The 25,922-nt window shown below is 37.6% G+C and overlaps 1 protein-coding gene and 2 pseudogenes across 1 annotated transcript; all 3 read left to right on the top strand.

Annotated features, from left to right (window-relative positions):
- Nucleotides 1-4,079: 4,079 nt before the first annotated feature.
- On the top strand, nt 4,080-4,843 carry LOC110258943 (annotated as a pseudogene).
- A 7,064-nt stretch (nt 4,844-11,907) lies between these two features.
- Nucleotides 11,908-15,295, top strand: LOC110258942 (annotated as a pseudogene).
- An 8,244-nt stretch (nt 15,296-23,539) lies between these two features.
- Nucleotides 23,540-24,560, top strand: LOC100524477 (olfactory receptor 1J4-like). Its single transcript, XM_021082232.1, has one exon. The coding sequence runs from the start codon at nt 23,540-23,542 to the stop codon at nt 24,389-24,391; it is 852 nt and encodes a 283-aa protein (XP_020937891.1). The 3' UTR covers nt 24,392-24,560.
- Nucleotides 24,561-25,922: the final 1,362 nt, after the last annotated feature.

The following is a 25,922-nucleotide window of genomic DNA, read 5'->3' as shown; positions in this document are numbered from 1 at the left end:
CTATACACCCAATCCTTGTTAGTTATATATTTTACATATAGGAGTGTGTATTTGTTAATCCCAAACCCCTAATTTATCCCTCCCCCTTTTCCCTTTAGTAAGCAAACTTGTTTAATATGTTGGCAGGTTTATTTCTGATTTGTACATAAGTTCATTTCTGTCATTTTTTTTAAATAACACATATTAGTGATATCATATGATATTTGTCTTTCTCTGTCTGTCTTACTTTACTTAATATGATATCTCTAGGTCCATTCAGGGAGTTAAAAATGGCATTATTTTATGCTGTTTTATGTCAAGTAGTATTATATTACATATATGTACAACATCTTCCTTATTAAATCTTCTATTGATGGACGTTTAGGTTGCTTCCACATCTTTGATTCTTGCCTTCTGGAGCTACAAACATTAATTTCTAATGTTTGCTTTTAGTAAAATCCAGATTGTTTATCTTCTATATGCAGTATCTTGCTAATAAAGTACATTGGATGGTTTACTGAAACCTAAATAAACTTCAGTTTGATTGTGCCTGAGACAGTATGGGAGCAGAGAGCAGCCAATCAAATTACCAAGTTACTCTACTCTAGGAAGCCTGGTTTTTCCACCTAAATTGGATTTTGGTGTTGAGAAGAGTCTGTAGCTATCAGATTAATTTTAATCTTGGAAAATGAGTTTTGTCTCCCCCATAGATCTCACTTCTAATATGAAAAGTCTAAATGTGTGAATTTATAATTTATACACACAAAAATATTTACTGCATGACTATTATGTGCCAGGCAATTTTTTACATTCAGGGAATACAAGTTTAAGAAAGGTATCCCCTGTAGAGTTTACATTCCAGCATTTCTGATGCAGCACATCATGGTCCTTTTTTTCATAGCAGATTTTAACATTCTAACACACCATAAGCTTTACTTACATTTAAAATGCCATTGCTTCTTCACTGGGATGGAAGCTCTATGCAGGGTGGATCCCTATAACTGACATAAATAAATTATAATTTTTTTGTGGGTAAAAACTGTTATTAATATAGGAGGCATAAAAAATGGGAAGCAAGAGTACTCGGGGTGCGGTTCATAATTTAACATCATGTGGTCCAGATAGAGCTCATTGGGAAGGTAATATCCAAAAAAAAAAAAAAAAAAACATTAGAGAGGATGCGTAAGCAAGTCATGGTGACACCTGGGCAAAAGCATGGAGATTGGCACCTAGAAATCCTCTGAGGTGAGATGGTGCCTGGCAATTAAGGAGGCCTCTGTAGCTGGACAGGGCTGAGTAGGAGGGGGATGGCATGATCCCTGGAAGCCCAATGTTTTTGACACTCCTTTAATTTTGATCAAATGTTTAGAAATTAAATGCTCATTTCTGGAATCATGTACTTCTACACTCAAATCATTATATTTTCCCTACTTAATAGCTTTGTGGCCTTGTGTTTGGCCATGGTGAATGTCAGCATCCACTGCTATTACATGGGATCACGTTAATTGCTGAAAAATCTTGCATGTAAAGTGCTTAAGCTAAGCACATCATAAGAACTTAGTTAATTTTAGCTTATTGGAGACACAAACACTTGACTCTCCATGTCTTGATTGTGGATGTGCCAATATTTGGAATGAAGACAGAATAATCAGCCCCACTCATATGCTATCTCAAAATTAGAGCCCTACCCCACCCCCAGATCACACACATCTTCCCCTCCTCACTACTAAGCAATATCTCAGCCACCTCTTTGCAGACACTGCTGATAGACTCAAAATTCCAAGTCTGTATTGTTTCCTTCTGATTGCATTGCAGCTTCTGGGTGTCATTAGGATCTCTGGTTCTCCTGCAAGAGATCTGTGAGATCCTGGGCTACATCTGACCTAGCAGCTTTCAGTTAGAGGACTGTGCTTAGCAGGAGGGTCAAGTGTCTGGTCCCTCTTGAGCCCCATGAACCCCGAGCAATTCCCTGGTCTTGAGCAAGCATGTGCTGACAGATTCTTAGAGAGTGTTAATGTTGGTTTCCTCTCCCAGGCATATTTTAACATTTACCTTTTCACTATTAATATTTCCCCTTAGCCTCTCTACAACCCATAAAGAAAAATGGGTGGACTCTCTCTGTAGTGAAATGATGATCAGAAAATCAATATTTAAGACCATGTTCCTCTATGCAATATCTATGTGAGATTGTTTAAGTGATTTCACTACTACTGTTGGTAAAATGCAGGGAAAGAAAACTCTTCTCTGCTTCACAGACTCAAATATATAATGATGGACTGAATGAAATTGAAGGTATATATAAGACATTGGCAAACTAGAATGATGCAAGTATATGGGTGTGGGCAGTTACCTGAGCAGGTGGACTCCTTCAAATCCTGAAATATTTATTCTTAAGGTCCTGCCTATTTGTGTAACTAAAGATAGGGAGGAACTAGGTCATATGAGCAAAGTTTCCAAGGTATTTTTAAATGCTTGGGAGATAAATGTGACCATAGTTGTTACCAAGTTCATGATCATGATCACTTCCTACTCCTGAGAATGTTTGATAGAGAAGATTTTTTTTTTAGTTTTTAAATTTTGAGGGTGCTGCTCCTGAGCATATGGCAGTTCCCAGGCTAGGAGTTGAGCTTTAGCTGCTGGCCTAAACCACAGCCACAGCAACAACACATCTGAGCCCTGTCTGGAGCCTAGCCTACACCACAGCTCACAGCAATGCCATATCCTTAATCCATCAAGTATGGCTAGGGATCAAACCTTTATCCTTATGGATACTCTTTGGGTTCTTAACCCAAGAGCTACAATGGGAACTCCCAAGAGTGACATTTTAAAAGCACTGCCCTCCTTGTACTATTGAGATGTTCCATGAGGCAATCATGGGAAAATATATTTGTCTGCCATTGTGTTCATTAATGGCCACTATCAGTGTCAAGATCAATATTAGGAAATAGTGCTAATCAATGAGGTCACTGAGTTCTAAGAGATATCCCAGTCCTTCAGGATCTCTCACCTCTCAGACCCCATCTCAGATCTCAAGTATCTTCCCACTGATGTATAACCATATCTAAGCCAACTTGGAGGAACAAGTTTAGATGAGATTGATGTAGGTACCTGCACTACACATGTCTAAATGCATGTTTATTTCCTGGCAAGAAGGTAAACATGCATTTAGACATGTTCAAGCAGGGAATTTACCTCAGTGATAGGATATGAGCTCAAATTCACCTGAAGAGTATGAGAGCTCAGATGATTTAACATAAATTTTAAGTGATCCTCTTGTTCCTTTATGCAAAAAACCTCAAAATACTGTTTTATGAAATTCCTTAACTTGATACTAGTTTTTTGGGGGATACAGATCCTCTCATCAAAATAATCTGTGGAATGTTTGGAGTTTATTTGATGTGTGATAGTGTTTTTAGATATTAATGTCTAATTAATTAGAATCCCTTATGTCATCCCTATACAAGTGTGATTATGTTCACATTTAGAGGAAAAACATAAGGCCAAGAGAGACTTAGAATCCCAAGTCCTAGAGTGAGAAAGTGGTGGGACCAAAATCATTACACCATGAATTGGGCTTCAGATTCAAACCTTTACTTAGTCCTTGGTCAGTTAAGCCCTCGAGAGTTAGTCTCCTGAGGGAAGAAGTTCTGTGTGTTGTATTTATTCTTCTATGTCCAAATAGTAACTTAGTGTCAGAAACATGGTTGATTAAAGAGAAAAAAAGAAAGAATTTTCACTGGTTTTCAGTGAGAGCAAACATGTTGATTGTGACGTGTGTCATGTGATTTGGCAACACTAGGTGATAAAAGAAATGCAGGAAGGTATTCTTTTTCTCCATGAAAATGGGAGAGAGGCTAGAGTGGTGGCCACAATAGTTTCAGTGTCTCTAACATTTCCCATTCACCTCCTTCCCTAGTAGACGGGAGAGGAGCATGAGGAGGGAGAACCAGAGCAGCATGTCTGAGTTCCTCCTCCTGGGTCTCCCCATCAGGCCAGAGCAGCAGGGCATGTTCTTTGCCCTGTTCCTGGGCATGTACCTGTCCACAGGGCTGGGAAACCTGCTCATCATCCTTCTCATCAGGCTGGACCCTCGCCTCCACACCCCCATGTACTTCTTCCTCAGCCACTTGGCCCTCACAGATGTCTCCTTTTCATCTGTCACTGTCCCTAAGATGCTGATGAATATGCAGTCTCAGGATCAATCAATTCCCTATTCAGGGTGTGTAACAGACATATTTTTTTCATATTTTTGCTTGCATTGATAACCTTCTTGCATTGGTGGCCTATGATAGGTATGTGGATATTTGTTACCCCCTATATTATGCTAACATCATGAAGGATAAGCTATGTATATGTCTGTTGGCTGCATCCTGGCTCCTCTCCTATGCTAATGCCCTGACCCACACCCTACTCCTGGCTCAAATGTCCTTCTGTGCTGACAGCATCATCCCCCACTTCTTTTGTGACCTCACTGCCCTCCTGAAGTTGAGTTGTTCAGACACCTCCTCAATGAGATGTTATCTTTACTGTGAGAAGAATGCTTTTCATCCTGCTTTTTAGTAGTATCCTGGGCTCATATATTTGTATAGGGACTGCAGTTCTGAGGGTATCTTCCACCAAAAGACTCGTTAAAGTTTGTTCCACCTGTGGCTCCCATCTCTTTGTAGTGTCTTTTTACTATGGGACACTTGCTAGTATTTACCTTTTCTCCTCATCCTGGGACTCCAATGACAAAGACATAATATCTCCCGTCATGTATGCTGTAGTTACTCCCATGCTGAACCCCTTCATCTATGGCCTCAGGAAAAGAGACATAAAACAGGCCTTAGAGATATTTGTCAGTAGGGCTAACTTTGTGAAGTAACAATCACTAAATCCTCTTACTGCAGTCCTGAGCACAGTGAGATTATCTCATAAAATTAGCATATGGTTGCCAACTCTCTAACTTCAAATGTATATGCATTCAGCTGTCATATATGGTGTTAATATATAAGTCAATAAGGTCCAGTTTGTGATTTGCATTATTAAACATTCTTTAACTTTTTTATGCGCCTTCATCTCTTATAAAATGTGAAAAATCCTATACAAAATATGTCACATAATTGTGATTTTGGTTTTGACTTTTTCTCCTTTTAGATATGTCAGTTTTTGCTTATATATTTTTTGTAATATGTTATTGAGAACACAATGTTTTACCATCTTGTTCTGCTCCTTGTGGATTAATTCTTCTCTGTAAGATGTGCTGAAATTGTCTTACATTGGCTTCAAGCTGATTGTGAACATCTCCTTTCAAATCCACACTCAATTACAATATTCTGGATGAAATCAACCACAATGGACATAAGTGAACTGTGGAAATTGTCGAGTGCTACAGTGTGATGCTCTCCTGTGATCAGGAGCCTTGACTCATTCACTCAGCAGCACACAATTGCAATTATAGTCAGAGGAGATTTCTCTTTATCACTGGCTCCTACCCTCACATCTCATTTAGATCCTCTGTTATAGGTATAGATATACCACCTATCAGTTGGTGTTTACATGGCATTTCTTTTCCATTATTTAAACATTTTATTGTCCTTATAGCTATAAAGTGTTAGGGTTAACAGTGTAAGGTGGGTTTTACTCTTTTATGTAGGCTGTCAGTCATTGCATTTCTAGGGAATTTGATCTGCTAACATCTGATAAAATAACATTGTTCTGAATTTATGTTTCCTGTGTTTCTCCATGTTTTCTAGTTGAGATGTATAATTTCATATTTATTGTCTCTTCTTTTTATACCTTTGGATTTCTTAAATACATATTCTGCTATTCCATATCCCCTTGATTCTAGGGCTGGCCCCAGGACACTACAAGATCAGGGAAATTTTGCTGAGCTTGAAAATTAAGTGTTCTATAATCATGAGCACACAGGAGTCAGCTTGATGGGGTCCCATTGGCCAAATATGTAATAATTAGAGCTTCAAAATTAATAACATCAGTAATGGGTTAAAACTCAGAGAATAAGAATTCATGGGTCCATGATGACATAAATAAATCAATGAAGAAACAAATGAATGTAGAGTAAGGGGAAATTCCTTCCTATAGGAGAATTCAGCTAATAAACATAGAGGAAATAATCAAATTAGAAAATCACCATTTGGCCACCACATTTGCAATTGTTTTTTTCAGTATGAGTCATCAATGGATGTTAGATACAGTGGGTTAAACTGTATTAATAAAAGTGTTGTGGTTATACATTTTCAAAGTATCTACCAAATGACAGTTAACTACAAGGTTTTAAATAGGTACTTGCTGTAGAGAGCCTGGAAGACACCACATTAATCAAATGATCAAGCAGAAAAATCACTAGTAATTGGAAAGAAATTATTTTTCTTTTTAGGGACACACCTGTGTCATGTGAAATTTCCCATGCTGGGGTAGAATTGGAGCTGCAGTTTCCAGCCTACTCCACAGCGACAGCAACAAGGGATATGAGCTACATCTGTCTCTTCCATTGCCACCTGCAGCAAAGCAGGATCCTTTACCCAATGAGTGAGGCTAGACATCAGACCTGCATCCTCAGGGATAGTAGTTGTGTTCTTAACCTACTGATCCAATAAGGTAACTCCAAAGAACACAGTTTTTTTTTTTTTTTTTGCCTTTTTGCCATTTCTAGGGCCTCTCCCATGGCATATGAAGTTTCCTAGGCTAGGGGTATAATGGGAGCTGTAGCCACCTTGCCTACACCAGAACCACAGAAACACAGGATCTGAGCCACATCTGCAACCTACACCACAGCTCATGGCAATGTTGGATCCTTAACCCACTGATCAAGGCCAGGGATAAAACCTGCAGCTTCATGGTTCCTAGTCAGATTCACTAACCACTGAGCCATGGTGAGAACTCCAAAAAACAGGTTCTTAGTTAAGCTCTGCCATTTTTGAAAAAATTCTGGGAATGTACAGCTGATGTGTAGTATTAATTAGGAAGCATGGGTAAAGTCCTTAGCCTAGAACCCAGATATTCATTAAAATGTTCAGCATTCTAGCACCAAGCAGCTTTACTTACATATTCATTGAAGTAATTTGCAAGGGCCTTGGTACCTCAGTCAGTAGAGCATCAGACTTGTAATCTGAGGGTCCAGAGTTCAAGTTCCTGTCCAGGGGCTGGGTGAAATATAGTTCATGAACAATATTACCTTAGCTTCAGCTGTATTACATGGTGATTTGACATTTTCATACATTATGAAATGATCACCACAATTATTAATCTAGCCACTATCTGTCCCCAAAAGTTTTGACAGTCTTATGGATCCTATTTTTTATGCTGTATATTAAATCCCCATGGTTATTTTATAACTGGAGGTTTGTTCCTCTTCATCCACATCACCCATTTCCTCCCTCTTCCCAGGACACTGTCCCCTCTGGCAACCACCAGTTGCTGCTCTGTACTTATGAGTCTGTTTTCATTCTGTTTTTTTGATTTGCTGTTTTGATTTTGGTATTTATCATTGTCTCTCTGTCTCATTTCACAGAGCATTATATGCTCTAGATCAATCCATGTCGTTTGAACATGGTTGTGAATTGTGAGATGCACTTAAATAGTTCCCTTATGGCCAAGTTTTTGCCAGCAAATTGGCAAACATTTTTAGTTCCCAGGATGGGATGGCACAGACAGTTGTTTTCACTGTTGGTGATTCACTTTTATGGTTTTCTGTGTGGATATCCAGTTTCCCAGCATGATTTATAGAAGAGACTAACCTTTCCCGATTGTGTGTTTTTGGTTCCTTTGTCAAAGATAAATTGAAAGTACATGTGTTGGTTTATTTCTGACCTCCATATTCTGTTCCATTATTTTATAAATGACTAAATATGTATTTGTACTAGTAAAAACCCATTTATAGAAACAGATTGACTAAAGAAGAAGCAGCAGATATGATTCCATTTTTATATGTCTACTTTTTATGTCAGTAACATACTGTGTTGACTTCTAATTGTTTGAAGTATAGTTTGAAATCAGGCAGTGTGATGCCTACAGTTCTGTCCATTTTGCTCAAAATGGCTTTGATTTTGTGGGTCTTTTGTGGTTTCATATGGATGGAATAAATGATGGTGATGGGATGTGAGCTCCAACAGACTTCAGGGTCAGTGGTGTGTGATCTCAAGAGCTGATCCTACTCTGGTACTTTCTTCAGTGGTTGGAGTGGCAGATTCCATTGTAGGTTCTTCAAAGTTCAAGGGTGTTCATGGCCTCTCCTTCTCCTCATAGGCAGGCAGAGGGAAGACTGATACGTCTCTGATATAAGAGACATCTTATGGGACTCCAGTTGTTCAAACACTTTTGTCATTTCACTGGATCCATCTCAAGAGGAAGGGGAGAAATTGGGCAATTAACTCAGTTGTCTTCTTCTTTAACCAGATGCTTGGGGTGTGATCTCTGGTGTCTCAGTCCTGTTGGAAGAGATCTCACTTATAATATGAAAAAACCACTAAATGCCTGAATTTATAATTTCTATACACACAAAAAAATCTACTGAATGACTACTATGTGCCAGGCAATATTCTACATTCTGAGAATACAAGTTAAATCAAAATGTATACCCTTATAGAGTTTAAATGCTAGCACTCCCGATACAGCTCATCATGCTCCTTTTTTTCCCATAGGTTTTAACCTTCTAGAACACTGTGAAATTTATTTTTTTAATTGTCATTATTTCTTTACTTGGGTGAATGTTCCATGGAAGACATGTTTCTATGTCTGAAATAAATAAATTCTAAATTTTCAGTAGGTAAAAACTTCTATGAATAAAGAAGTCATAAAAAGGGAGGAGCAAGAAGTTCCTGTCATGGCTCAACTGTTATAAACCTAATTTCCATGAGGACAAGGATTGGATCCCTGACCTTGCTTAGTGGGTTAAGGATCCAGCATTGCCGTGAACTGCAGTATAGGTCTCATTACTGTGATCTTCAGGATAGGTCTAAGATGTGGCTTAGATCCCAAGTTGCTGTGGCTGTGGTATATGCAGGAAGCTGCAGCTGTTATTCCACCCCTAGCCTGGGAATTTCTATATGCCATGTGTGTAGCTCTAAAAAAGTAAAATCAAAACAATGGTGGGGGACTAAGAGTGCTAGGGTGGGGTTCATAATTTCACACCACATGGTCTAGGTAGAGCTCATTGGGAAGGTAGCATCCAAGGATGTAGTTGTGGGACAAGAATGTGAGCCATGGCACTGGCTGGGCACAAGCGTGGATACATCACCTAGAAATACTCTGAGGGGAGATGTCTCCTGGCCTATCCCAGGGACATTAATGGAGCCTATGTTTCTGGACAGGATTAAGTCATGAGGGATGGTAGGTGATTAGTTCAGATATATCAGAGAAACAGATTGTTAGGGCACTTAAGGTCATGGTAGGTGTATTAGTCAAGATTTTCCAGAGAAGGATAACAAATAGGCTGCATGTGTGTGTGTTTATAAGAGAGATTTATGGTGTAACAATTGTGGCATTATGAGATTGGTGGCATCTTTGCCAAGGGTTAAATTATTCAGTTGCTGCAGCTGTGATGTAGGTTGCAACTGAGGATCTGATCTGATGCCTGGCCTAGGAATTTTGTATGTCATGGGATGGCCAAAAAAGAAGAAAAAAGAGAGAAATTTATTTTAAAATATTGGCTTGGAGTTCCTGTTTGGCTCAGTGGAATTGAATCTGAATTGTATCCATGAGGATATAGGTTCAATCCCTGGCCTTGCTTAGTGTATCAGGGATCTGGTGTTTCTGTGATCTGTGGTGTAGGACAAAGTCATAACTCAGATTGTGCATTGCTGTGACTGAGGCCTAGCCCAGCAGTGCAGCTAAATGTGATCCATAGCTTGGAAATTTCCATAGGTTGTGGGTGTGGTCATAAAAAGCAAAAGAAAAAAAAGGAAGGGAGGGAGGGAGGGAGAGAGGGAAGGAGGTATAGATAGAAAAAGAAAGAAAGAAAGAAAGAAAGAAAGAAAGAGGAAGGAGGGAGGGAGGGAAGGAAGGAAGGAAGGAAGGAAAGAAAGAAAAAGAAAGAAAGAAAGAAAGAAAGAAAGAAAGAAAGAAAGAAAGAAAGAAAGAAGGAAAGAAAGAAAGAAGGAAAGAAGGAAAGAAAGGGAAAAGAAATTGGCTATTACAATTGTGGAGGCCAGCAAATGTAAAGTCTGCTGGGTAGGTTGGCAGGCTGGAAACCCAGGGAAAAGTTGCAGTTTGAATCTGAAGGCAGGCTGCTGATGGGAGTGTTTCTTCTCTGTGGGAGATTGTTCTTTTTCTTAACAACCTTAACTTATTGATGAGGCCCACCTGCAGTATGGAGGCCAGTCTTAGCTTTATTCAGAGTCTTCAGATTACAGTATTAATCTTATCCACAAAGATACCTTCATGGAAACATCTAGAGTTTTGTTTGACCAAATATCTGTGTACAGTTTCCTAATCAAGTTGGCACATAAAATTAACCATTGCAGTTGAGTCCTTGGTTCTCGGTCTGATTTGGGAACCTGCTGGAAGGTATTTCATGGAGGAATAACATGGCCATACTTGATTTTTTTATTGATTCTTTAAAATCACATAGATTTTTGGAGCTATAGATGACATACAATAAACTTTGTATACCTAAAGTATACCATTTGACTCAGAAAACTGAATATAGGTCTACTGTGTGATCTAGCCATCCCTCTCCTGGACATATATCCAGATAAAACCACAATGCAAAAAGATACATGAACCATTATCTTCATAGCAGCACAGTTATGCAATAGGCAAGATTTACAAATAACCTATATGCCCATTAAGAGGTGAATGGATATAGAAGACGTGGTATAGTTAGAGAGTGGGATATTATTCAGCCATAGAAAGAATGCAGTAATGTCATTTGCAGTAATATGATGCAACTAGGTAGTCTCATACTAAGAGAAGTAAGTCAGAAGGACAAACATCATGTGATATCACTTACATGTGGAATCTAAAACATGGCACAAATGAAACTTCTAAGAGACACCACAGTCCTTCAGTATCTCTCAGCTCTCAGACGCCATCTTAGATATCAGGGATCATCCTAGCAATGAATATCCCAGATCTGAATCAACTTTGAGGGTAAGATGTAGATGTATATAGAAGGAATTACATTCACTGAAGTAAGGTTTCATTATTGGCAAGAAGATTAACATGCATGAAAACAAGTTCCAGTTGGGAACTTATCCCAGTGATAGGATATGAGCTCAGAAACTCACCTGAAGAGTGTGAGAGCTCAGATAAGTTAACATAAATTTTAGGTCATCTTCTTGGTGCTTTATGGTTACAGCCTCAATACTTTTATTTAAATTCCTGAACTTGATAATTTTGGGGGGCCATACATATATTTCCATAAAAAATGCATGCAATTTTTGGTGTTTATTTTATGCAGGAATGTGTTCTTAGACATTAATGCCTAATGAATTAGTATCCTTTTTTTACCTTTCTGAAATTGTGATATTTGCATCTTCACATTACAGAGGGACAACATGAGGCCAAGAGCCATTTAGCATCCCAAGCCCTACAGTGAGAAAGTAGTGAGACCAAAATCATAACACAGGGGATCTGGCATCAGTTTCCCACCTTAGTTAGTCTTTGGTCAAGTGTGTCCTTGAGGGATAGTCTCATGAAAGAAGAGGCCCTTTATGTCATATTTATCCTTCTATTAGAAACTTAGTGCCAGAAACAAAGTTGATTGCAAAGAAAAAAAATGAATTTCCTAGTTTTCATAGAAAGGAATCATGGTGAATGTTGAGGGTATGTCACTTGCCTTGGCAACACTAGGTGATAAAAGAAATGTAGTCAGGTATTCTTTTTCTCCATGAGAAGGCTAGAGGCATAGTATGGTGGCCACAGTCATGAATTCAATGTCTCTGGCATTACCCACTCACCTCCTTCCTCAGCAGACATGAGAGGAGCATGAGGAGGGAGAAACAGATCAGCATGTACCAGTTCCTCCTCCTGGCTCTCCCCATCCAGCCAGAGCAGCAGGGCATGTACTTTGCCCTGATCCTGGTCATGTACCTGACCACGCACAGGAGAACCTGCCCATCATCCTGCTTATCAGGCTGGACCCTTGCCTCCACACCCCCATGTACTATTCTTCAGTCATCTGTCCCTCACAGATATCTCCTTTTCATCAGTCACTGTCTCTAAGATGTTGATGAACATGAAGACTCAGGATCAATCCATTCCCTATGCAGGGTGTGTAACACAGACATATTTTTTCTTATTTTTGTTTACATTGATAACCTTCTTTTTGCAGTAATGGCCTATGACAGGTATGTGGCCATTTGTCACCCTCTATACTACACAATAATCATGAGGGAGGAGCTGTGTCTGTGTCTGTTGGCTGTATCCTGGCTCCTCTCCTATGCTTATGCCCTGACCCACCCTTCTCCTGCCTGGACTGTCCTGTGCTGAAAACATCATCCCCCACTTCTTCTGTGACCTTGTTGCCCTGCTTATTAAGCTGTCCTACTCAGATACCTCTCTCAATGACCTGGTCATATTCACTGCAGGGTCTGTGGTTCTCATTTTTCCACTGAGTGGCATCATGGTCTCTTATGGACACATTGGGTTCTCCCTCCTGATGGTCCACTCTACTAAAAGGCTCTCCAAATCCTTGTCCACCTTTGGCTGCCACCTCTATGTGGTGTCTCTATTCTATGGACAAGTAAAGCAGTGTATTTTTCCTCCTCATCAGGCCAGTCCCATGACAGAGACATCATTGCTTCTGTGATGTACACAGTGGTCACCCCCATGCTGAACCCTTTCATCTACAGCCTGAGAAACAGAGACATGGCATTGGCTCTGGGGATTCTTTGCAAAAATATTAACCTTTTTGCCAAGTGAGAATCACCTAATCACAATTTTCTTTCACTCACTGCCCTTGCCTTAGAACTTGTGAGTTGTGAACCCATGTTTCTAGCACTTTTCATCAATGTACTTATAATTGTAATTTTTATTGGATCAATCTCTTTCACTTTATCTCATATCTCTTGTCCCTTTATTCCTCCATACCTCTAAGTAGGTCATTACCCACCATGCATATTCAAATTTTCATCTTCAAATCACCAAACTCCTTTGTGTATATATGCAAGTGTATTTAAATTTTGTTTTTTCAGTGTGTTATAATTATTACATTTGGCTTTTCATACAGCTTTTTTAAGTGTATATATATATATATGTATTTAAGTCTTCTTTTAATCATCTATTTGGCCATGGTTTTCAAATATTTAATTAATTAATTAATTAATTTGAAGTATAGTTGACCAACAATGTTCTGTTAGTTTTAGGTGCAGAGCAAAGTTATTTCAGTTTTAAATATGTTATATAATATATATATATATATATATTTTTTTTTTTTTTCAGTTTTTTCCCCTTATATGTTATTACAAAATATTGAGTATAGTTCCACATTCTATACAATTGGTACTTTTAGTTATCTATTTTATGTGTAGAAATATGTGTGTGTTAACTCCAAACTCCTGAGTTGTACCTCCCTCTTACTCCTTGTAACCATAAGCTTGTTTTCTATGTCTGTATGTTTATTTCTGTTTTGTGTGTAAATTCATTTGGAGAATTTTTTAGACACCACATATAAGCAATATCATATATTTTTTTTTCTGTCTTGTTTACTTCATTTACTATGATAATCTCTAGTTCCATCCATGTTGCTACAAATGGCATTATTTCATTCTTTATATGGTTGAGTGCCTATTCTATTAAATACATGTACCACTTCTTCTTTATAATTTATCTGTTGAAGGACATTAATATTGTTTCCAAGTCTTGGCTTCTTGGCCTACAAAGCTACAAACATTCAGTTATGACTGTATTGTTTACATTTAGGAAACTCCAAAATGCTTAATTTTTAAATGCAGTCTGAATTTAATAAAGTTGCAAAAAAAATAAAAAATAAAAAAAATAAAGTGCATTTGATGGTTTGCTATATTGTCATTCCACCTATTGCACTTAGCTGTATATTGGTATGTTTAAATAATATATAATTTTGTTTTCCTATGGTTAAAATTTGTATAAGAATATTTGTTTGAGCTGCTGAGAAGATTTAATTTGAAAGTGTGTGTAAAATTTCCCATCATGGCACAGAAGAAATGAATCTGACTAGGAACCATGATGTGGGTTCAATCCCTGGCCTCACTCAGTGGGTTAAGGATCCAGCATTGCCATGAGCTGTGATGAAGGTCACAGACATGGCTCAGATCTGGCATTGCTCAGGTGTAAGCCAGGAGCAACAGCTCCAATTAGACCTCTAGCCTGGGAACCACCATATTGCTGCAGGTGTGGGCCTAAAAGGACAAAAAAAAGACAAAAAAAGAAAGTGTGTGTAAAACCCTTGGGACAGTGCCTCAAATTATCAACATTGGCTTGGAAGCATGGATTGGACATTTTTGATAACAGGGGATTTTAAGTGACTCAAAACATGTAGGGTTCAGCAAACTACACTGAAAGCACATGACATAGGTTCAATAATTTTCTTCAAGTGTAAGGAATTTCATATCCTTTTTAAGAGGGGGCTCATACTTTGTGCCCTTTTCCAATTTTTATCCTAGCAAATTACAGAGTTTGAACCTGGCTTGATGCAAAGATAGGAACTTGAGCACAGAGTCTTCTCATTTCTTGTTGACTACTATGTACTAAGCATGGGACAAAGCAGTTGTTCAAAAACTGTTTATTGAATGAAGAATAAATGTCCTTGTGTTTCTTTGGGAAAAGACTTGCTTAATGCATTTGATGTATTATAGGATCCTTGACAATTTCCTTCTCACAGTGATGTCTTATGAAAGGTATGTGGCCATTTGTCAGCCTCTCCACTCCAGCACCATCATGAGGCAGGTACTGTGTGTCTCCTTAGTAGCTGGGTCCTGGTTCCTCTGTTGTATCCATGCCCTGTTGCACACCCTCCTCTTGGTCCAACTGTCATTCTGTGCTGACAGCATCATCCCCCACTTCTTCTGTGACCCTGCTGCCCTCCTGAAGTTGAGCTGTTTAGACAGATCCCTCAATGAGATTCTCATCTTTCCTGTGGGAGGAACACTTTTCATCCTGCCTTTGAGTAGTATCTTGTGCTCATCTATTCTTATAGGCACAACAGTTCTGAGGGTCTCTTCCCCCAAGAAACACTTTAATTCATTCCACCTGTAGCCTGCATGTCTTTGTGGTGTCTTTATACTATGGAACACTTGTTATTGTTTCCTTTTTCTCATTATGGGACTCCAGTGACCAAGACATAACTGCTTCCATCATGCATGCAGTAGTTACTCCCATGCTGAACCCCTTCATCTACAGCCTTGGGGACAAAAATATAAAACAGACCTTAGATATATTTATCAATAGGGCTAACTTCTTGAAGTGACAATCAGTAAACCCTCACATTGTAGTCATGAGCACAGTGAGATTATCTCCTAAAATTATCACAAGTTTGGCAACTCTGTAAATTTAAATGAAACACATTCAGCCATCATATATAGTGATAATACGTCAATAAGATCCAGTTTGTTACTTGCATTGTTAATATCCCTTATCTTTAATTTCTTCATCATCTCTTATTGACATGTGAATAATCCTATGCAAAATATTTCACATAATTATGATTGTGGTTTTGTCTTTTTCTCCTTTTTGATATGTCAGTTTTTGCTTGTATTTTTTTATACATTGTTATTGAGGACATACTGATTTAGCGTCATGTTCTGCTCCTTGTGGAGTGATTCTTCTCTGTAAGATGTGCTAAATTGTCTTACATTGGCTTCAGGCTGATTGTGAACCTCAATTTTCAACTCCATAGTAAATGACACCTTGCTGGTGGATCATAATCAGTCATGATGAGCCTAATTACAATATGTAGATTGGCAACAGCTAAAAAGTAATGCTCATTTGTGACAGGGAGCATTTTCTTATTCATTGAATATCACACCATTGTATTTATAGTTGAGGGGAGATTTCACTTTAGTCATGGTTCCTATCCTCACATTTCACTTACTTCCTCTGATATTAGATATACCAACTTTCTTTTAATGAGTGTTTTAGTTTAGATATACCAACTTTCTTTTAATGAGTGTTTACATGTATTTCTTTTCCAAAACTTTAAACTTTCTTATATCCGTATATCTGGAAAGTGTTAGTTCTTAGCAATGTAAAGTTGGGCTTTGCTTTTTTAAATGTAGGTTGACAATGATTGTATTTCTCAAGAATTTGATCTATTAACATCTCATATAATCAGAATGTATTTGAATTTATGTTTTCCATATTTCTATATGTTTCCTAATTGAGACAACTGATTTGTATTGGTTCTTGCTTCTCTTTATAATTTGTTATTACATAGCCCCTCCATTAACTTATTAATCAAACATTATTATTATTTTATTATTTTTCTCTGTGCTTTATGTAGAGATTATGACTTGCTTTTTCTTAAAAACTTTTATTGTGATATAATGTGCTACACAATATTAATTTTGCTATTTTAACCGATTGAGGTATACAGTTAGGTGGCATTTAGTACATGCATCACTGCTGTTTTATTCTAGGCCTTCAAAATTATGAAGATCAATGCATATGAGTATGTCACAGCTATGAATAAATAATGGCAAAGATACCTATGAATCAATGTGGAGGGATTTCCAAGTTATATTATTAAATGAAAAAAACAATGCATAAAAGAACATCTATAGCATGCTACTTCCTATGTGAAAAAGAAGGGAAAATAATATATGCCTGTATCTTCCCATTGAGAAGAAGTAACACATGAGGAATCAATTTGAAACTAATGAAACTGTTTTCCTACAGGGGCTAGGGTGGGAATAGGATAGAAAAGATTGTTAGATGAGTACATTTATTTGTATAATTTTGACTGTGTTATTTCTACCTACTGAAAAATAGAAAGAAGGAAATGGAAAATAAAGAAAAATAGAATAAAACCAGAAATGAGCCTAACTATATTTTGAGTTCATACCATAATCAGACTAAGGGGAAAATAAAATAATGAGGTTATTATTGAACACTTAAAGCCTTTCTCCTTTTGTTTATAAACTACTCTCACAATAACCAAAAAACTGTAAGCATTTTTTTGGAAGCAAAATTTTTGAGCTGGAGTTAGTGCATCATTAACAGTGTTTTGAGTTCAAGTTTCTGAAATTACATGTATTCAAAGATTTAGTAACTAAATAAACATCCTGGAAAAGGTGACTCACTTCTCACTCGTGAAGGGTGCAATGTACATGGACAGAGAGAAGCTAGAAAGAACTATATGGTTCAAACTAGAATTGAAGCTACCAACTTGAACTCCTGGGTTGTAATGGGTATTAACAGATTGAAATTATACATGATATCTCTCTGGTTCCCATCACCCATTCTTTCTGTCCCACTCCTGACCCATCTCCTATGGATAAGCATTCCTTTAGTTTGCTTGATTCTAGTTTCTACAACCTGTGTTTTTTTTATATATACATATATTTCCTGGATGTCTTCTGAGATCACTTAGAAGCCTTGTAATGAACAAACACACATAATGCCAAATTTTTTTGAATATAAGTTTCCTCTAAGGGAAACCAAAGTTACTCAAAAAAAAAAAAAAGGCTGGTTCTAGTGCTGGGGCCAACATGACAAGGCGAGCGAAATTTTTCTGAGTTTGAATATGAAAAGTGCTCAATGAATCATGGGGATACAGCAGCCATCTCGATGGGGTTCCCTTTGCCAAATCTGGAATAATTAGGTCTTAAAAATGAATAACATCTGTAATTGCTTACAACTCAGAATAAATTCAAAGTCATGAATCTGTAATGATATAAATAAGAAAATATAAAAAAATCTGGTGAAAGGGGGAGTTCCTTCCTATAGAGAATACAGCTAATAAACATAGAGGAAATGATCAAATTAGAAAATCATGTGGCCACCACATTTGCAATAGCACACTCAATATAGGAGTCATCAATGGATGTTAGATGTAGTGGGTGAAATTGCATTAAGTGTACTGGTTATATAGTCTCAAAATATCTACCAAATTATACTTAGTTTATTACAAAGGTTAAAATAGAAAGTTACTATAGAGAACTTGGCAAACACTACCTTTAGCAATTGATAAAGGACAAAATCATTAGTAATTGGAAATTTTGTTTTTCTTTTTATGGCACTACCTGTGGCATATGGAAGATCCCAGGCTAGGGGTAGAATGGGAGCTGTAGCTACCAGCCCACACCAAAGCGACAGCTGCAAGTGATCCTAACTTCATCTGTGGCTACAATGCAGTCTGTGGCAATGCTAGAACATTAACCCAATGAGGAGGGCAGGGACACTAGTCAGGGTTCATACTCTGCTGAGCCACAAATGCATCTCCAAAGAACACAAATTCCTAATGAAGCTTCTGTAATTTTTGAAAGAAATCTGGGAAGGTAAGGCTGATACTTGGTATTAATTAGGAAACATGGGCAAAGCCCTTACCCTAGGACCCAAAAGTTCTTACAAATATTCCACATTATGAATGATAGTTTGAGGATGATTCTAGCACCAGACATCTTTACTAACTTCTTTATGGAATTATAATTTGCAGGACCTGGACATTTCAGTCCATAGGGCATCAGACTTCCAATGTGATGGTCCAGTTTCAAGTCACTGTCCAGGGGCTGCAGGAAATATTGTTTGCACACAATATTACATTAATTTCAGGTGTATTATGTGATGATTTGTCATTTTCATACATTAAAATGATCACCACAATTTTGACTCTAGTAACTATCTGCCCCTATATGCTTTTACAATATTATTGATCATATTCTTTATGTTGTATATTAAATCATCATGGTTTATTTATTTTATAAATGAAGATTTGTCCTCTTCATCCACATTACCTATTTCATGCCTCTCCCCCAGGCACTGTCCCCTATAGCAACTACCAGTTTCTTCTCTGTATGTATATGAGTCTGTTTTCATTTGGTTTTGTTGATTTGTTGTGATTTTTAGACTCCATATATAAATGAGCTACCATGATATATACCATTCTCTCTCTGCCTTATTTCACAAAGCATAATAGCTTCTAGATCCATCCATGTTGTTGGAAAACAGCTGGGAACTGTGAGATACACTTGAATAGATCTCCTATGGCCACAGTGTTGTCAACAGAGGTGACAAACATTTTTAGTCCACAGGAAGGGATAGCACAAACAGTTGTTTTCACTGTTGGGGATTCACTTTTATTCTTTTTTTGTGTGGATATCCAGTTTCCCAGAACCATTTATTGAAGAGTCTCACCTTTCTCCATTGCGTGTTTTTAGCTCCATTGCCAAAGATCAGTTAATCATAAATGTGTGGGATTATTTCTAAGTTCTATATTCTGTTCCATTTTTTAAATGTCTATTTTTATGTCAGTAACATATTGTGTTGATTTATAAATGTTTGAAGTATAGTTTGCAATTAGGAAGTGTGATGCCCAAAGATTTGTCCATTTTTCTTAAGATGGCTTTGTCATTTGTGTGTCTTTTGTGGTCTCATATGGATGGAATAAATGATGGCAATAAATGATGGCAATGGGATGTGAACACAATTCAGGGTCAGTGGTGTGAGATCTCAGGGGCTGGTCCTACTCTGTTTGGTCCTTTCTTCAGTGGATGGAGGGGCAGATTCCATTGTAGGTTCTGCAAAGTTCATGATATTCATGTCCTCTCCTACTCCTCATGAGCAGGGAGAGGGAAGACCAACGTGTCACTGACATTAGAGATGTCTTCTGGGACTCCCTTTGTTCCCTGCACTGGATCCATCTCCAGAGGCAGGCAAGAAATTTGGCAGTTAAGTCAGTTGTCTTCTAACCAGAAGCTTTGGAGTGTATTCCCTTGAGTTTCAGTCCTGTTGGTAAATTTGGATCTTCCTGCTCATTTTTCTTCTTCTTGTAAACAGGCACGGAAGTGCTAAATATCCTCAGGCCATGGAGGCATAAGAGATGAGTCCTCAGGTATAGCCTGGAACAGCAGAGATAAGATCAATGTGGGGAAACATCCCTGGCCCAGATGTGTGCTTTGATATGAGGACTAGGAAGAAGAGATGGAGAAAATGTGTGTTTACATTGATCATATAACCATGGGTTTTTAGTAACTGATTCACACACTGACTTACATAGTGCCACCAGCCACAAGTGGCCATATCATGAAAATTAATTAAAATGACATAAAATTAAGATTTGGGTTCCTCAGTTGCACTAGCTATATTTCAAGTCACCAACCACAGGAGACTGGTGCTGCTGTATTGGACAACACAGCTACAGACTATTTCCATCCTTGTGGACAGCCCTATTGTACATTGGTTATAATAGACTATGGAGGTTGGAAATTTTCAATACATGTGTGTGTGTATTGCACACAGCTTCTTTTGCTGTGTGCATGTTTCCTCTTTTTTATGTTATTTTTGTATTGGGTTTTACCACATCTGATTCTTAATGTTTGTAGAGGAGTTTGTGTGTATGTGATTGTGTTTGTTTTGTGAGTTGTGTGAGTGACTGGATGTGGCCTTGCATTTTTTTAAGCAGCTTGCGAGGTACAGTTGATATACACAAAACTGCATATGTTTAATTTTCAAATTTTTGAGGATTTTAGATATGTGCACATACTTGTGAATCTACCATCACAACCAAGGTCATTAACATATTCTTTCTCACCTCAAAGTGTCCTTGTGTCCTTTTTTTTGTGGTGAGAAAACCTAACATGAGATGTACTCTTTTAATAAATTTTTAGATGCACAGTATAGTATTTTTGACTCTAGGCATTATGCTGTATAGCAGGTCTCTAGAATGAACTCATTTTGTATAAATGCAACTTTCTTCCAACCAAATTACAACATTACCATTCCACTGCCCCCTCACCCTTTGTAACTGCCATTTATTCTCTGTTTCTATGAGTTTCTAAAAGTTAAATTATACAATATTTGTCCTTATAAGACTGGCTTATTTCACTTAGCATAACAACCTCCTGGTTCATCCATGTTGTCAGAAATGTCACGATTTCCTTTATTTAAGGCAAATTGATATAACATTGTGTGTATATGCCACATTTACGCATTCACTTTGATGGACATGTGGCTTGTTTCTATAACTTATCTACTGTGCACAGAGCTGCAGTGCACATGGGAGAGTAGATACCTCTCTGAGCTCCCAATTCCAGTCCTTTCTGGTGTATACCCAGAAGTGGGATTGTTGGATCATGTAGTTCTATTTTTTATTTCTTGGGGAAGCTCCTTAGTGTTTTCCACATTGGCAGCACCATTTTACCTCCCCACAAAGAGTGTAGAAGTGTTCTTGTATGCAAGTTTTTTAAGCTGTGTGTGATGAAAGATTTCATTTTAAAATAGTAAATTGGTATGAATCCATACAAACCTCACTTCTGACTAGGATGAGTATGGGTTTTGTTTTTGTGTCACTATGTGTCATGCTGAGTGTCTGTTTCTGTCCATAACATGTTTACACACTACTTCTCCTTTTTTGATGGATGTAGAGCAGAGATGGTCTCATGAGGGTCTTGGAAATATATGTAAGCATTTGACCTAGCAATACAGCCACACAGCCTGAATCTTCCTTTGTCTAAGCTCTAGATATAAACAGGCAGCCAACCAAGTCCTCTTTATGCTAAGTTGGTGACAATTTGTCCAGAGGGTTTGAGGGCTACTGAGCTTCTTGCAGTATTCCTCATTGATGTTTAATGACTTCCACATTTCCACTCTGGGAATTAAGTGTTGTCAATTTAGCAACTTTGTCTAGTTAATGAAATGACTGTGAATTCTGAGATAGGTCTTTGGTCCTACATCATCTGTAATATATCAGCCCTCTGGTAACCTAACTGGGCAAATTCACATGTCCCTCACTTTGCATGTATGCTCAGAATTGGGTGTCTTTAAAGCAATGGTGATGGAAGGGGAGAGAGAGACCTTGGAAGATATTAAGGAAGCTACTTTTGGCAAATTTATTAAAAAATAAAAAAGCAGTGAGTGAAGTTCTTTTGACCAACTGATCTTCAAAAGGTGTCCATGGTCTGGACCTGTACTGTTTCCTGGATGTGGGAGGCAGACCTCAGAAGTAAACACACATTTCAGGGAGTTGCTTGATCTTGTCTGATGGCCTCCTGTATCTTTGTCATCTTTAGTTCCTGATGCCTGCTTACACATCCTGCCCAAATAATGAGCTGATTTATTTATTTTTGGGGTCATTCTCATTTTGATTGCTATTTTAGTCAATATTTATTGACTTGTGATATATTTTCTAAACTGAAATTTTTGTTGTGATAAAATACATGTAACCAAATTTAACATTTCAATATTTTTGTGTACACTTCTGTGGAACTAAGTAATTCATGTTGTTGTACAACCATCACCACCATCCACCTCCAGAATTTTTTATCTTTTCAAATGGAAACTCTGTACCCACTGAACAGGAACTCCTCATTTTCCTACCCATACCAGGCCCTATCAGTCACCATTCAATTTTTTGTCTCTATTAATTTGACTCTTCTAGTAGTCTTATATGAATGGAATCTTACAGTATTTACACTTTTGTGACTGCATGATTTTACTTAGCATAATGTCCTAAAGGTCCATTCACATTGCAGCTGCATCAGTATTTCTTTCCTTTTTAAGGCTGAAGAGTCTTCCACTGTATGTATAGACCACATTTTATTTATCCAATCATTTGCTAAAGGACATGGGTTGTTTCCATCTTTTGGCTACTGTGAATAATGCTGTTTTAAATATGGGTGTATAAACCCCTCTTTGGCCCCTGCTTTCAGTTATTATGTGTATATAAGCAGAAGTAAAATTCCTTCATCAAATGGAAATTCTACTGAATTTTTGGAGGAACTTTCTTAATGTTTGACTTTTCCTCCCTCCCTCACTCCCTTCCTTCCTTTTTTTTGTCATTTGCTTCTTTCCTTCCTTCATTTCTTCCTCTTTCTTCCTTTCTTTTTTCCTTTCTTTATTCTTTTTTTGTAATTGTTATAGTTATTCTGATGATAAAAAGTAAGTTAATGTGTTGAGAAATTTATTTCCTACATGGTACATTAATCTTCCAAATAGTGCTTTCATTGGTGTGTGTTTGTGTAATACAGACAGAGCACATAGTCTGACAGTAGAGCCATGGAATCAATTGTGTCCCAATTATTACTCCCTCCCTATTGTCTATCATGATGTCTCCACTTTGTAAGAAAGAGAATGAGCTCTTCTATATTACCATTGAAGCTTTGATTAAAGCCATATACTTTCTCCATGTGACTGTGTCAGTGTTCAGACAATTCATGCTGTGTTGCTCTCACCAAACTGGATGAAGCATCAGTGTGTGAGTGCAGTGAAATCAGATCTGTTGGCACACTGACACAGGCACTCTGTGAAAACACGTGACCACGTGGTTACTGCTGTGTTTGGTACTTCTAATTTCCTGGAACTTCCCATTTCTCTTCAGTCCAAGAAGAGGGAAAATCAGCATAGGGAGGCACTTGTCTGAGTTCCTCCTCCTGGGGCTCCCCATCTGGCCAGAGCTGAGGGCGTGTTCTTTACTCTGTTCCTGGGTATGTACCTGAGCACAGTACTAGGAAACCTGCTCATTATCCTGCTCATCAGGCTGGACCCTTGCCTCCAAACCACCATGTACTTATTCCTCAGTCACCTGGCCCTCACAGACATCTCATTTTCATCTGTCACTGTCCCTAAGATGTTGACAAACATGCAGACTCAGGATCAATCCATTCCCTATGCAGGGTGTGTAACACCAACTTTTTTCATGTTTTTTGCTTGCATTGATAACCTTCTTCTTGCAGCGATGGCCTATGTCTGGTATGTGGCTATATGTCACCCTCTACACTACACCATAATCATGAAGGAGGAGCTGTGTCTATGTCTTTTGGCTTCACCCTGCCTCCTCTCCTGTGCTGATGCCTTGACCTACACCCTCCCCCTAGCTCAACTCTCCTCCTGTGCTGACAACATCATCCCCCACTTCTTCTGTGACCTTGCTGCCCTGCTTAAGCTGTCCTGCTCAGACACTACTCTCAATGAGCTGGTCATACTAATTGTAGGGCCTGCAGTTTTCACCTTTCCTTTGATTAGCCTTCTGGTCTCTTACAGTTGCATTGGGGTATCCATCCTGAGGAACCCTTCTACTAAAAGGATGTGCAAAGCCTTGTCCACCTGTGGCTCCCAGTTCTCTGTAGTGACTCTATGCTATGGGACAATGATGGCAGTGTACTTTTCCTCCTCATCCGACCAGTCCCATGACAAAGACATCATTGCTTCTGTGATGTACACAGTGGTCACTCCAATGCTGAACCCTTTCATCTACAGCCTGAGAAACAGAGATATTACATTGGCTCTGGGGAAACTTTTCAGAAACAATAATCTTTTTTTCCAAGTGAGAATCACCTAACCATGTTCTTATTTATTCACTTACCTCGTCAGAAATGCCTTAAAAATTTGTATGTTGATTACCCATGTCTCTAGCACTTTTCATCACTGTCCTTTAAATAGTCATTTTTATTGGATCAATCTCATTCCCTTTAGTCACATCTCTTGTCCCTTTATTCCTCCATAACTCTATATGTATCATTAGCAACAACACACTTTTAATTTTTTGGTTTTCCAAGCATCAACCTCCTCTGTTTGTATGTGTATGTGTTTTTAATTTTTTCCATGTGTTATATTATTATTAAATTTGGGTTTTTACAGTCTTTTAAATTAAATATATATATGTATTAATTCATATTATGGTCATCCATTGGCCATTATTTTTAAATTTTTTATTTTTTGAAGTTTATTTGGCTACAATATTGTGTGAATTTTAGGTGTAGAGCAAAGTGATTAACTTTTAAATATATATGATGTATTTTTTCAGATTGTTTTCCCTTATATGTTATTACAAAATATTGAGAATAGTTCCATGTGCTATACATTTGATCCTTGATCATTATCTACTTTATATACTGTAGTGTGTATATGTTAACCTCAAACTCCTACTATGTCACTCCCCACTTTCCTTTTGGAGATCATTTTCTATCTCTGTGCATCTATTTCCATTTTATGTATAAATTTATTTGTAACTTTTTTAGATACAGCATAAAAATGGTATCAAATGATATATGATTTTCTCTGCCAGGTTTATTTCATTTAGTTTTATAATCTCTAGGCACATCCATGTTGCCTCAAATGGCATTATTTTATTCTTTATATGGCTGAGTAATATTCTATTATACTGTGTACCACATCTTCTTTATCATTCGTCTGTTGATGGATATTGAGGTTGTTTCCATGTCTTAGATTCTCACCTTCCAAAGCTACATGTAATCAGATAAGTTTCTAATTTTTAGTTTTAGTAAATTCCAAAAATCTTATCATCTCAATGCAGTATCAAGTTAATAAAGTACTTTTGTTCATTTGCTAAACCTAAATAAACTTTAATTTGATTGTGATTTGACAATATGGGGGCACAGAGTAGTCAATCCAATTACCATATTTCCCCATTCCAGGAAGACTAATTTCCCCCCCTAAATTGGACATTTGTGTAGAGAACAGTCTATAGCTCCTGGATTAATTTTAGCCTTGGAAATGCTTGTTTTCATCTCTCCAGAGATCTCACTTCTAATATGAAAAAGCTAAATGAATGAATTTATAATTTATGCACCCACAAATATCTTCTGCATAACCACTATGTGCCAGACAATTTTCTACATTCTGGGAATACATGTTAAAAAAGATTTTACATTTAAGCCCTCCTGATCCAGCTCATCATGCTCCTTTATTTCCATAACAGGTTTTAACCTTCTAAAACACCATAAACTTTACTCATTTTTAAAATTGTCTTTTTTTTTACTGAGATGAAAATTATATGTAATATGGGTTTCTCTGTATGAAATAAATGAATTCTAAATTTTTGAAGCTAAAATAAACTATATTCATAGGAG

The sequence above is a fragment of the Sus scrofa genome, unplaced genomic scaffold (genome assembly GCF_000003025.6).
Source record: "Sus scrofa isolate TJ Tabasco breed Duroc unplaced genomic scaffold, Sscrofa11.1 Contig59, whole genome shotgun sequence".
NCBI classification, from domain to species: Eukaryota; Metazoa; Chordata; class Mammalia; order Artiodactyla; family Suidae; genus Sus; species Sus scrofa.
The sequence above is the reverse complement of the archived record's forward strand: the minus strand, read 5'-3'. Positions and strand labels throughout refer to the sequence as shown.

Excerpts from the sequence above, each read along its gene's own strand:
- LOC100524477 (XM_021082232.1), top strand. The coding sequence starts at position 23,540 with ATGTACCTGAGCACAGTACTAGGAAACCTGCTCATTATCCTGCTCATC.